This window comes from Schistocerca gregaria, unplaced genomic scaffold, assembly GCF_023897955.1.
Source record: "Schistocerca gregaria isolate iqSchGreg1 unplaced genomic scaffold, iqSchGreg1.2 ptg000691l, whole genome shotgun sequence".
Lineage (NCBI taxonomy): Eukaryota > Metazoa > Arthropoda > Insecta > Orthoptera > Acrididae > Schistocerca > Schistocerca gregaria.
Genome location: NW_026062071.1, coordinates 499,540 through 511,813, shown reverse-complemented (window position 1 = coordinate 511,813; position 12,274 = coordinate 499,540). Strand labels below are relative to the sequence as shown.

General features: G+C 44.9%; 4 protein-coding genes across 7 annotated transcripts; 3 read left to right on the top strand and 1 right to left on the bottom strand.

Annotated features, from left to right (window-relative positions):
• Positions 1–9: 9 nt before the first annotated feature.
• Positions 10–3,163, top strand: LOC126319923 (uncharacterized). The gene is made up of 2 exons (XM_049993627.1): positions 10–68; positions 125–3,163. Exons 1-2 carry the CDS (start codon positions 25–27, stop codon positions 1,710–1,712), a joined length of 1,632 nt encoding a protein of 543 aa, XP_049849584.1. The 5' UTR covers positions 10–24; the 3' UTR covers positions 1,713–3,163.
• LOC126319928 (N-acyl-phosphatidylethanolamine-hydrolyzing phospholipase D-like) lies at positions 1,788–3,140 on the bottom strand. Its single transcript, XM_049993634.1, has 3 exons — positions 2,932–3,140; positions 2,735–2,819; positions 1,788–2,672 (listed from the first exon to the last, which is right to left on the bottom strand). Exons 1-3 carry the CDS (start codon positions 3,138–3,140, stop codon positions 1,788–1,790), a joined length of 1,179 nt encoding a protein of 392 aa, XP_049849591.1.
• Positions 3,164–3,228: 65 nt separating the features above from the next.
• LOC126319933 (uncharacterized) lies at positions 3,229–8,107 on the top strand. Of its 4 annotated transcripts, none has more exons than XM_049993642.1 (5): positions 3,229–3,807; positions 3,866–6,569; positions 6,798–7,028; positions 7,123–7,240; positions 7,305–8,107. In XM_049993642.1, exons 2-5 carry the CDS (start codon positions 6,559–6,561, stop codon positions 7,866–7,868), a joined length of 924 nt encoding a protein of 307 aa, XP_049849599.1. In that variant the 5' UTR covers positions 3,229–3,807; positions 3,866–6,558; the 3' UTR covers positions 7,869–8,107. The 4 variants fall into 4 exon arrangements, with proteins under 4 accessions (XP_049849599.1, XP_049849600.1, XP_049849602.1 ...); XM_049993643.1 differs by lacking the exon at positions 3,229–3,807 and having other exon boundaries at positions 5,975–6,087; positions 6,530–6,569; XM_049993645.1 differs by lacking the exon at positions 3,229–3,807 and having other exon boundaries at positions 6,094–6,217; positions 6,530–6,569.
• A 1,152-nt stretch (positions 8,108–9,259) lies between these two features.
• LOC126319918 (nuclear pore complex protein Nup93-like) lies at positions 9,260–12,272 on the top strand. The gene is made up of 3 exons (XM_049993622.1): positions 9,260–9,685; positions 9,749–9,929; positions 9,995–12,272. The coding sequence occupies exons 1-3, from the start codon at positions 9,516–9,518 to the stop codon at positions 12,131–12,133; spliced, it is 2,490 nt and encodes an 829-aa protein (XP_049849579.1). The 5' UTR covers positions 9,260–9,515; the 3' UTR covers positions 12,134–12,272.
• The last annotated feature ends 2 nt before the right edge of the window (positions 12,273–12,274 follow it).

The following is a 12,274-nucleotide window of genomic DNA, read 5'->3' as shown; positions in this document are numbered from 1 at the left end:
TTTAAAATGCTTTATGGCTGTGCGATGGGTGCGCGGTTTTATCAACGCGGGCCTCGTTCCTTGCTGAGGTACGCTTTGAGGAGCATCTATTACGTGAGCGAACATGGTTTCTCATATCTTGCAGAAATGTCAGAGGGAGTGGGCACGTGTGCGGCGATAAGGCCGTACCGCTTTTTCTTGGCTCGAGGTTTTGGTTTCACCTGTATTCCACTGGCGCATTCGACTACGAAAACCGAATCAAGAGCCATATTTTGAGAGGGAAGGAAGGCGCGAGCCGGGGGTTGGGGGCGATGTCCGGGCTACGCGCACAAAGAGTTCGCGACGTGTTGAATGCTTGGGATCGGAGCGAGTATCAAGAGGTCGTCGACGCGTGCGAGGGTTTGGTTGACGTCAGGAGAGAATTAGCTCTTCAGAATGTAGAGTTGAGGTTTGAGGGATTTGAGAGGTTTGAGAGCGTTTTGAATAATTTCAAGGCGGCCGCGTTGATTCGTTTGGGAAGGTACACGGAGGCTATAAAGGTGGCTGAGGGCACGTTGAGCGCAGAGAAGGACCGAGATGCCTATTGCATTAAGGGAGCGGCACTGAATTTTTTATCTGATGGAAATCCGAAGATTGATATAGAAGCGCTGCGTTGTTACACGAACGCATTGGCGTTGAAACCCGAGAACGAGCTTGATCTGGAGGTGGGGTTCAACCAGGCGGCTTTGTTATTCAAGCTAAACAAGGTTAGCGAATGCGTTCGAGCGTGCGATCGGTTTTTGAGAGAAGGGACAGATACGCCCGAGCACAAGTCCATGCACTTGAATTACGACCACGAGTTTCGGGTTTTGAGAATGTCGGCATTATTTGCATTGAGGAGGTGGCAGGAGGCCGTTTTGGAGGCTGAGGCGGCGTTGCTCGCGTTGAAGGCGTTGGGCGAGCTGTCGTTGAAGGCGACTGTAAAGATTCTCGAGGTCAAGAGTTGTTCTTTGATTTCACTGCGGAAGTTTGCCGAGGCAGAGCTAGTCTTGAGAGAGCAGCTGGAGTTGGATCCGAAATGTCTGGCGACGGTTGATCGACTGGTGACGTGCTTGATGGCCCAGGAGAAGGAGAGAGAAGCGGTGATGCTCATTCGTCGAATGTCTCGCGAAAAGAAGTCTTCTCCGGAAGTTTATGCCAGAATGTGTGTAGTAGAGGCGCAGATGGAGCTGAAGATGCCGACTCCAGACATTTCTGCCGCCTTGAAGAAGTGCGATAAGGCTATTGAGTTGGATCCATCTCTTATGCAGGCCTATTCGACCAAGGCTACCTGTCTGTTAGAAAGAGGGTATCCGTTGCTGGCTTTAGCTACGTGCGATCAGGCCATGGACAAAGATATCATTCATCAGGATTTAGTCTTGACTAAGGCGCTCTCGCTAGAGAAGTTGGAAAAGGTTAGCGAGGCTCTCATGCACATCGAATTGATTTTATTGGAATCCCCCGAAAACACGGCGGCTCTCCTGCACAAGGGCAGAATGTTGTCAAGGCGAGGCGATCACAACTTGGCCATTGAGGCTTATGACTTAGCGTTGAAAACCGACCCAAGGAATCCTATTTTGTTGGCGTCTAAGGCTGATGTGCAGCGACAGATAGGCAATTCTGGTCAAGCACTAAGGACGTTTACAGACGCAGTTCGAAACGATCCCCATCTGTCCGAAGTGGTCAAACAACTGATCGAAGAAAAGGACGTCTAACGCAAATGAGAGCAAAAATTGCGAAAAAAAAGAATGCTCCCTCAAGAAAAAGTGGTACAAAAAATAGCATTTTTTTTATGTATTTGACTCGAGTAAGACCTCTTCTTCTTCCTGGTCTTGAATTGCACCTAGAACTTGTTGGGTTTCGCCGCATCGAATGGAAATGAAGCTGTCAGGGTCTAACATGCGCATTTTCAATTGTCGTTTTAACTCTCTTGGTGGATCAAATACATGTTCCAGACTCAGCTTCCATGTCCCCCAATGCATAGCAATGCTTTTTTTACTCTTCACGTCCAGATGTACCATGACAGAATCTTCTGGAGACATGTGAAACTCTCTTAGACTGTCTGGTGAATAGGCGCCAATTCCAATCAACGCCAAGTCGAATGGACCTAGCTTTTCCCCGATGCTTTTGAACGCGCTGCAGTATCCACTATCTCCAGAGAAATACACCTTCACTGAGCTTCCTAATATGCCCCAACTCGACCAAAGGGCCTTGTTGTTATCCAAAAGTCCCCTTTTCGACCAGTGCTTCGCCGGCAGACAGACCAAACTTACCTTCGGCGTAATTGAACACTCTTGCCACCAGTCGAGCTCTACGATACGACCGGCGTTGACACACATGGAACGCAACGTCTTTCCATTCCCTAAAGGCACAACGTAAATCGGGGCATTGCCCAGCTTTTTAATGGTGTACTCATCCAAGTGGTCATAGTGGTTGTGAGATATGACAACCACGTCAATTGGCGGTAACTCTTCTATACGACACGGGGCCTGACAAAACCTTTTCGGTCCTAAGAACTTGGAAGGAGAGCAACGTTTGCTCCATACGGGATCAGTGAGGATTTTAATATTGTCTATCTGAATGAGGAAGCAAGCATGGCCCATCCACGTCACTTGTGTCCCACCGGAATCGGGAGGGGATTTGATCAATTGCCAATTCATTTTGCAACTCAGCATCTTAGAAAAGTCTAGCTATATTGCACACACACGTACATGATACATACACAAAAATTTCGTACAGAACTAACTTCTTTCTTGGAAGGCGCTTTGGCGCCCAGTGAAACGATCAATAATTTGAATACATCCAGAAATTCAATGCCCTTTCTGTTTTTCTCGACAAGGTGAATATCTTTCTGTTGTTTACAGCGCTCTATGGCGTACGATTGTAATTTTTCGTCTATCACACGCCTAAACAACACTTGAATTTTGATAGTACCTTGTTTTCTTCCATGGCTGCACATATCTCTGTCCATCGAACTGGGCCATGTCTAGATTCTCTCCAGGCGAGGCCAACGACCTAATTTTCGACAAATCAGGCGCCTCTAATGGCTTGTGTTGAATTATAGCGAGCTTTTGTGCTGGCAGCTTGACTACTGGATCCATATCGAAATTAGACAGCATTGACTTCAACATATTCAGTATCATAGTATAATAGAGCGATACAAACAGACCTAAGTGTTTATTTCTTAAGCAAGCAAACTTAAAATTGTACCAAACCACAAATTTCTTGCAGTCTATTTCTAGCAAGACTTCCCAGTTGCTACCGCCTCGAAATTTTTATAGGACCGTGCCACCGTTCTGTCGATGGCTTTGTCTAGTTCCTGAAATCTGTCTCTTTTCAAATGCTTTGCAGCTTCTATTTCACCACGGCCAAAAAAATTTTAAACTAGTACAGCGCCATTGCAGAGCAATCTACACTCGAAATAGAACAACATGCATGCATTATTCAAAACACCAAACCAAGAAATGCATACATTACTTTACAAGATCCCGGAACAGAATGTTCGCCAATCTTACTTACAACGTGATGACTACAAGGACACCTGTTTTGAATCCGGATTTCTGCTTCCATTTGGCCTCAATACATCTGGCATTAGAGCTGAATCTTGCATTGGGGATGATACTTTTGATGCAACACCCGATTCACAAACGCCTCAGTTCTTTCCTTATTCGAAGAGAGATCCAGGAGCACCTAAAAAGCAGTTGTCTCATGCCTGTGTCTCAAATGACCGTCACTTCGTATCTTTGCCAAAAAAATTGCAATTCAAGCCACCCAGACGCAGCATCAAACGAGGAATTACAAGCATAGACGGTATATATTATAAAAGAAAGTGGATTATATTTATTGAATACTAACAGTCTCGGTACAGTTGACTTTGTTTTGTCCAATGTGACGATAGGTTCATTTCACTCTACGTCATCTGAAGCCATTGACAAACTGTCTTTGTACTTGGTAAATACGGACTGTACAGAGGAAGTTGGGAAGGTGGAACTTGTGGGTAGATTGGCCCCTTCGTCTGTTGAAGATGTTGCATTATTGAATCAGCACGAAGGTGATGTTCAAGTGAAGGTGTTTCGCGTTTTTTCTTTGAGTACATCATCGTATTTGCTTTGTCGAATCGATTGTCACATGGGCGTTGGGAGTTTTCCCGAGGAGATTTTAGAGTCAAGATGTTCGGCCAATCCGTACCGATTGATTGGTGAGTTGAGATTTGAGCCGAAAAGCGCTACAATATTTATTGAGCCTGCGTGCATTCGAGCCGTTGAGTGCGAGTATGAGATGAAGTACTTGTCGAGTTTGATTCAGAAATCGGCCGCTTATTTGACAAATAATTTAAATTGAAGACCAGTTTTCAATGTGTATACGCGTGTGATTTGAGCGACTAGTAGCGCGTGTTATGAACACTTGATCCAGAGCACGTTTGGTCGTTTTGTATGAGCTCTCATGGATAGATGCGGTGGAGAGATGAAGTCAGCGGTCATCGCAACAGAAGTGATAAAACATTTGCTGTCAAGGCGAGATGTGTCTGAGTCGGGGCGGGGCGAATTGGAAATAGGTCTTTTGTGTGGCGAGGTATGTACTTTTTTTTTTTGACGACGACAAGATGGGCTAGCACTGAAGTGTGTGTGGAACGACGCGGCAGGTACAGGACGGCGTTTGCTACATACGATGTGCGATGGTCATGCCTGCCGAGTTCGGGTGGACAAGGTGCAATGCGGGCTCGTATGCGATTTCTAATGTATCGGAGGTGCTAGACGAGGAAGGAATTAGGAAGTATGTTGGAAATGTTCAGAATGCCCTGTGTGGCCTTACGATAGTGGTCGGGATATACAGCATATTGTCTGAGTGCAAAGAGATGGTAGAATACACGGCGAGGTTGGTGAGCATGACGTTATCGTCTTCTAGGATTATTGGTTCTGTTTTGTCATCTATTGTTATGATTTCTGTATCCGCGAATTCGATGAATGTTTTTTTACACGGCGCAGACTTTGAGAAGAGATTTCCCTACAGGACTGAGGAGAAGGTTCGGCGAGTAGTGGACGTGTCAACCCATTGGAATGTGAGCTGTTTCATTCCACTGAGTCAAGGAAGAGGAGGTGGCCCCAAGACTATGAGGGAGATTTACCAATTGGTAGAAAAAGCGATGGTGAGTGAAATTGAAAGAATCAAAGCGGCGGTGGTGGTCAACGAAAGCACTGAGGTAGTGGTTGACGAAAGCAGTTCGTTAGGTTTATCGACTGACTTAAAAGGAAGAAAAGGAAAAGCATCTAGAGACAAGAATTTTACTACGGATGAAGGAGTCGATGTGGAGAGTGGCATTTATAATAGACCTTATCAGAAATATCGATTTTTATCGGTCTATGATGGTAGTTGTGCGAACAGGAATGACTCATTGGTTCACCAATCTGCTACAGGGATACTACGTATAGAAGGAGCTATATCCGGTCATGCGAGGGTTTCGTTTGACCGTTTGGATGCAGACGCGGCAGCTGCGCTCAAGTTTGATTTGGTGAGGACGCTGTTATCTCGAATTGATTACATGTTCGAAAATGGTGTTTGTGATAGGGGATTAGAGATGCGAGAGCACCCAATTGATGGTTTCGTTTTTGTGGAGTGTTGGTCGTGTCTACCAAGGAGAGTTATGTTATTGGTTGAAGAAATGGAGTTGGCACAATGTTTATTTTGTGGCTACGTTATTGACGAAGAGGATTTAGGTGATTGTCTATCGCGGTTTTGTTCGTTGCTCCGACTTCTACAGAGCAAAGTGAAAGTTGGGCAGGTAGAAGACCATGTCTCCCAGAATTGTTGGCCTGAGATGGACTTGGCATTTAAGATACAAGAAATTTCTCGTAGAGGAAAATCTGAGACTAACAAGAGACCGCGGCGAACGTTGTTTTGTGCGTTTCTTGCCTTTATGACGATGTTCCTCATTTATTACGTTTATACAAAGTTCAGCTAGAAAGGGGTAGATTTTTTTGTTCTCGACATTTATTTTGAAGGGCGAAAACGTAGTCCTCACTCACAGACACGAGCATGACAAACCTTTGCGAAAGTTTCCGAGAAAGGAAAAATTTAGGTTTTGTAGGAGGAGTACGTATATTTTTAGAAGATAGCGGAGACTCTTGTCGATGTCATTATCGTAGGTTTTTTGAGCAAACAGAAACTATTCAGAACTGGATAGAACGGAGCAGATGATGCTTCCCTTTACATTGAGAGGATAGTATGTATAGTTGATGCGATGCTGTTTTTTATATGTATGCAGTAAACTTTTTTTTCGCAACCTGTCTAATAGGCCGAGTTTGTGAGCACCATAACACAAGGAAACGTAGAGGCGGAACAAAAAACCCGTTCCAGGTGTCGAATACTGCATGGTCTCCTCACTCTCATCTATCGATTTATGATATCTAAAGTTGGTACAATATTTTCTAACCACAGCTAATTAAAAAATTATTCGTTATAACCGCTATCGTAAATAGATCCTAATCAAAGCTCTCTATATATCATTTTTTCATTCCCTCTCTCGGCCTCAAAGCTTCCTTTAACTTATCTAGCCGCACTCTAATGGAAAAAACGTTCGTACCGACTCCGTACCCTATAGGATCATGACATAAGACTTCATCTCCTACCGATTAGTCCCTATTAACACACATGTGTTCCTTTATCCTTGGTATTTTCCTTCTATTTCAAGTACGTTCCCCAGTTCAGTACTTACCGCGTCTTGCAGGTGCTCGATTAAGCCGGTAATATAGGCAAAAAGACAAAAATTGCAGCCTTCTGACCAATTTTTTTTATTCAGTCAGGGAACGCATTCAATTGCCGCCAAACACAAAGACACCGTTGGAAAAGTATCGAAAACTTCAAAAAATTGGAGAGGGAACTTATGGGGTCGTCTTCAAAGCAATAGAAATAGAAACTGGACGACTGATAGCACTCAAAAAAATTCGTCTAGAACAGGAGGACGAGGGCGTTCCTCCAACAACTCTTCGTGAGCTGTCTGCTCTGAAATCGCTCAGGCATCCTTGCATTGTGAAGTAAGTTTTATTATCTGTCAAGACATGTCATGTGTCGCTATTTTTCCTGACTTTTTTTTTTAACAATCCGCACATTCTGCGCTTTTTCCTCCAGCTTGCTCGATGTTATCAACTACAAAAACAAGCTGTACTTGGCATTTGAATTTATGAATGCTGATCTGAGAACAGCCATCGTATCCTCGAAATATCCATTCGAGCCTGATATTATCAAGGTATGCCGAATATACACTCAAAAAAACACAAATTTCCACTAATACCCTCCTGTATAATATTTAGTGCTATATGTTTCAGCTGTTGCTCGGGGTATCTTATTGCCACATGAATGGTGTCTTTCATCGTGATTTGAAGCCACAGAATTTATTGGTAGGCTCAGAAGGAATCATTAAGCTGGCGGATTTCGGTCTTGCTCGAGCGTTTTCTATCCCAATGCGTCCATACACACACGAGGTTGTCACTTTGTGGTATCGCGCACCAGAAATCCTTCTCGGCGCCGATGAGTATACAACAGCGATAGACGTTTGGAGTGTCGGATGCATCTTCGCAGAGCTGTTCAATAGAAAGCCGCTCTGGCCTGGTGACTCAGAAATAGACGAGCTCTTTCGTATATTTCGTACACTAGGCACGCCTAACGAGGAACTGTGGCCGGAAGTGACAAAACTTCCAGACTATCAAGCGACCTTTCCTATTTGGGCGCCGAAAAAATTAGAAACAATCATTGAAACCGATGATTTGCAAGCAATCGACCTTCTTAGCAAAATGTTGGTATATCATCCTGTGAGACGCATCACGGCGGAGGCAGCATTGAGACATCCTTATTTTGAAGAAATTCTGAATTCATAGTTGTTTATAGTTTATACATGCCTTTATTATAGTTTATCTTCCTTATATATATATACATTATTAATCGCGCCCAATGCCGAACAAAATGTACAGGTATTTTTTGTGAAGACTGAAAACGATATATAACGTATGTTCTAGGATGAAACGTATTGATAAGGGGCTGTTGCATGGATAAAGCCGATATGGGAAGAGTTTTATAAACCGACATTTTTTTTTTTTTTGGTAATACAAAAACTTTGATTCTTAAATTTCTCGTGTTAGCAGCGGCAGTTACTAGATGTTTCCGACGCTACTGATGGGTCGATAGTAACCCCAGGAGGAAAGAATTCCACGTCGTTTTGTTCTTGTTTGAGTGCCTGTCTTGCAACAGTCAAAAATGCTTGTTCAACATTAGTGTTTTCCTTGGCAGATGTTTCAAAATAAGGAATATTGCCCATTGATCTTACCCAGCTAGTTACTCGACTACTTGGAACGGCATGTTGTTGAGAAACATCGATTTTGTTTCCTAGTAGGACGAATGGAAATTTCGCAGGGTCCCGAGGAGCGGCCTGAATCAAGAATTCGTCTCTCCATAGATTGATGTTGTCGAACGTTTTTGGAGAGTTGACATCGTAGACTAGCACACAACAGTCTGCGCCGCGATAGAAAGCGACTCCTAGCGACCTTTTATTTTGGTTAGATCAAAGAAAATACGATTTTCATACAAAATTTTGTACATACTGAAACCGTTCTTGGCCAGCGGTATCCTTTGTTCAGCGAGGAAGATAGGCAAATTAGTTTTTTTCATGTGAGGACGTCTAGGTACGAAATAGAGAATGTGTACCCAAATCTTTGAAAACAGAAAGTAGCAGATTATTGTAAGAAGAAAGAGATATATGTCATTTGATATACGTCAAAAAAAAATCTAATATATAGGCATTGTGTGTGCGTATGATATACCTGCATTGCAACCTAAAAACGAGCGATGTAAGCGCCTATGAAAGTTTGGTCAAATAATAGTGGATCGTGTTTTGATCATTACCAGACGGTCATCAACCATGACTTCTTTGGTTAAGAAGTCGGCACCTAAACAGGTTTGTCAGTTATGATGACATTGGGTTTTATGTGGTGGGTGGCATATTTGGCCGTACCGATGGTGGCTTTGTATTGACTCTTGTACGTTTTGGTGACATACTGGGCGTGCGAGGAAGAAGACGTGAGAAAAAGGTATTGGTCATTTTTGTGCATTTTCTCCTGCTACAAATTGTGGCAAAGGTGGAAGCATACTCGGTTCATCAGGCTGGTCTTGCCGACTCTGGTTGGAATGACGTCAGTGTTGAGCAGGATAGCCAATTAAAATAGAATTCTGGAGATGTGGCATACCCGGAGTCACCCAAAATCATGACTTTTAATAGAACTCGTTTTCGGGAGCTCATTTTAAGGGAAAACGAGAGTACAAATGAATTTAATAGATAGAAAAAAATGGGTCTGAAATTTTTGTGTGTATGAGGGGGATACAGACCCTGTATGTGTGTGTGGATATCGCTATAACAGCAGTTTTTTTTGAAGGGTCGGCGGCGCAGTGCGGTCGCGTGCGTGGTGATTGGAAAAAGCATTTCGGCGAGAAGGCAGACAGGATTATTTGGCGTTGAGGTCGTCGATGGCGAGATGGGCAAGTCAGCGGGGCTTGAGAAGCTTGTTCAGAGGTCACAAAAATTGAATCAGATAGTGGATAATCCTAGTGTATCTCATATATTACGGAACACGCGCCAGCTTCACGATGACTCCGTTCTTTTGGCGAGGAGGCACTCGATTGACGAGCAGACCAAGAACAAGGCGTATGTTGGTTTTTTGGTTTTTTTTTTTTTTTTTTTTGGCTCACAGATTTTTGTTCGCTGCAGCCAATATCTGCTCATGAAGAGAGGATATGATTTGGAGAGGTCGCAGAGGGATTTGAACGCAATCGACATTAGGTCGACGCTTGAGTCGGTGGAAACGTGTTATGAGACGGACTTGGAGGGCTATTTGCAACACGAGCACGAGGCGCTTTTGTTGACGGCGATCGAGGAGGCGAAGAAGGAGGTAGGTAGGCGAGAGTGGGTGGGAGAGATTTCGCATTTTAGACTGACGCGCTGGTTCATCGAAAGACGGTTGAATATTTTTCCACGAATTTTAGCGCGTACATGAACGGGGAGTGGGAGGAGACCAAGAAGGAGTTGATTGAGTTTTTCAACCAGAAGGAGAGCATTTTGAGGGACGCGAAGCCGAGCAAGTTTGCCCCGGATAGCGAGGCTCAGCTGTCTTCGTTAGCGAGTGGGTATGCAACTGAAGACCGCGGATATGGTCATTTCACGAGGAAGATGTACGAATATTCTCGCGTGGTGTACCAGCTGAATGAGAGTCGTTTACAGAAGAGGCAGTTTGACTTGGTGTCTCAGTTCTACAACACTGCGCTGTCTGTGGACGAGGGGAACAAATACCAGCTGAAGGACTTGTTGAATTGTTGGAGGCTGATTCAGAAAATTTTGCACGAGGAGGATCCTGCGACCAGAGAGCTCATGACGGACTTGGGGGCCAAGCCTGAAGACGTCTCTGACTTGCATCGGCGTTGGCTGAATGGAGCGCGCGAGTTTTTGGAAGAGCAGCATTGGAATTGGGTTCAGTCGTGCGTTAGTCAGAATTTGCAGATTGCTCGAATGGGCACAAAGCCGACGACCGAAGAGTACGTGAAGGCCTTCATAAACGTCCTGAACATAGAGTTTCCGGAACACTACGAGAAGACAGGGGAAGGACAGCCTTTATGGGTGGTGATTTACTACACGATTCGAAGCGGGGACCTGTCAATGGCCTACGAGATCGCGTCGAGGAACGCAAGTTCTTCTGGCACTTTTTTGCATTATTTGAAGAATTACATGGACAATGGGGATCAGAGATGCGTCTGCGAAGATCTCCGAGCGCAGGTTTTGGCCGACTATCTCAAACTGCTTCGACAGAGCAAGGATCCATACAAGCATGTCGTTTATAACCTGCTCGGGAGATGCGATCCCCACCGGTCTCATGAAGACCTTTATCGGTGCAACATGGAGGACTATATGTGGATCAAGCTGAACATGGTTTCTTTCGACGTTCAGGAACATGGCACAATGAATTCTGGAAGTCAGCTCACACTGAAGCAGCTTCAGTCGAAACTAAGAGAATGCGGACCAGATCGCTTCAAAAATCCGATTTTGTATTTTCAGGTTTTGCTTGCATCTTTGCAGTTTGAAAGGGCGATTTGGTACTTGAAATCTACCGAGCTCTACCCGATTGAAGCATTCCATTTCGCCCTCGCCCTGTACTATTACAGCGCACTCAGGTGTCCCTCGTCTCCTTTCGTGGCGCCGCTGTTCGGCGAGGAAAATGGGTTCGTGTACTTCAACTTCGTCCGCAGACTTCACCAATACATCGGTCAGTTCGTACACTCGAACATCCTGATGGCGCTCCACTATCTCTGCCTCATCAAGGGCAAGCACATCCAAAATATAAGCATCCGAAACTTGGTCATCGAGACTCGAGAGTTTTCGGCACTTCTCGGGAGCTTTCAGCCCGACGGGAGCTTCAAACCCGGCTACCTGGAGAAGTTCGTCGAGCCAGACCAATGGCGCGAAATTGTCCAACTAGCGGCCGCCACCTCGGAAGAGGACGGAAAGTACGAAGACGCTATCAAGCTGTTCGACCTGGCGCAGTGTCACGAAAAATCGGTCGAAATTATCACCAAACAGCTCGCGTGTGTCATGATTGCCCAGAGCTCAGAGCGCGATTCCCTAATCGCGTTGGCCAACTCTCTGGCAAAGAAGTATCAGGACGAGCACGCCACAGGGCAGATAGAGCCTCGCAGACGCCACGCTTGGGACGCCGCCTTGCATTCTTTCCTACTTTTGTTAGGGCTCTGTAAATTTTTCGATCTTTACAAAAATGGGAACTACACTCAGGCGCTCGAATCTATGCATCACCTGGGTTTGGTCGCCCAGAATCACCACGAGTTGGAAGCAAAGTTGGAGGCATTCAACAGGCTCGGCGACAATGTGAAAAGAAACTTCGCCGAAATCCTGCTAGCGAACATGGATTGCATCTATAGAACCTTCATGCAAGTCAAAAGAGAAGGGCTCAACCCAGAAAGAGAGGCCTTCTTGCACTCTCTGAAGCTCGAGGCAAAAACACTCATCACTTTCTCGGGCATGATTAGGTTCCGTATACCAGGTGATGTCAGCTCTAGATTCATTCGCATGGAGGCAGAAATGACCTGACCCGCATGTGCAACGACGACACAGCTTTCCGGACCACCTGAGAATGGAGGTGCACTTATCGCTTGACAGCTCGGCGTTTGTAGTACTTTTTTTTTTTTTTTAGTTTTTTATAAGTTAGTAGAGTATCAGTCTCATTGTAGC

Coding starts and splice junctions, on each gene's coding strand:
- LOC126319923 (XM_049993627.1), top strand. CDS start 25: ATGGGTGCGCGGTTTTATCAACGCGGGCCTCGTTCCTTGCTGAG. Junction 69..124: donor GGGCCTCGTTCCTTGCTGAG/GTACGCTTTGAG, acceptor CATATCTTGCAG/AAATGTCAGAGGGAGTGGGC.
- LOC126319928 (XM_049993634.1), bottom strand. CDS start 3,140: ATGATACTGAATATGTTGAAGTCAATGCTGTCTAATTTCGATATGGAT. Junction 2,820..2,931: donor CAGCCATGGAAGAAAACAAG/GTACTATCAAAA, acceptor CGAGAAAAACAG/AAAGGGCATTGAATTTCTGG. Junction 2,673..2,734: donor CCAAGAAAGAAGTTAGTTCT/GTACGAAATTTT, acceptor GACTTTTCTAAG/ATGCTGAGTTGCAAAATGAA.
- LOC126319933 (XM_049993642.1), top strand. Junction 7,029..7,122: donor AGGCATCCTTGCATTGTGAA/GTAAGTTTTATT, acceptor TTTTTCCTCCAG/CTTGCTCGATGTTATCAACT. Junction 7,241..7,304: donor TCGAGCCTGATATTATCAAG/GTATGCCGAATA, acceptor TATAATATTTAG/TGCTATATGTTTCAGCTGTT.
- LOC126319918 (XM_049993622.1), top strand. CDS start 9,516: ATGGGCAAGTCAGCGGGGCTTGAGAAGCTTGTTCAGAGGTCACAAAAA. Junction 9,686..9,748: donor GAGCAGACCAAGAACAAGGC/GTATGTTGGTTT, acceptor TGTTCGCTGCAG/CCAATATCTGCTCATGAAGA. Junction 9,930..9,994: donor TCGAGGAGGCGAAGAAGGAG/GTAGGTAGGCGA, acceptor GTTCATCGAAAG/ACGGTTGAATATTTTTCCAC.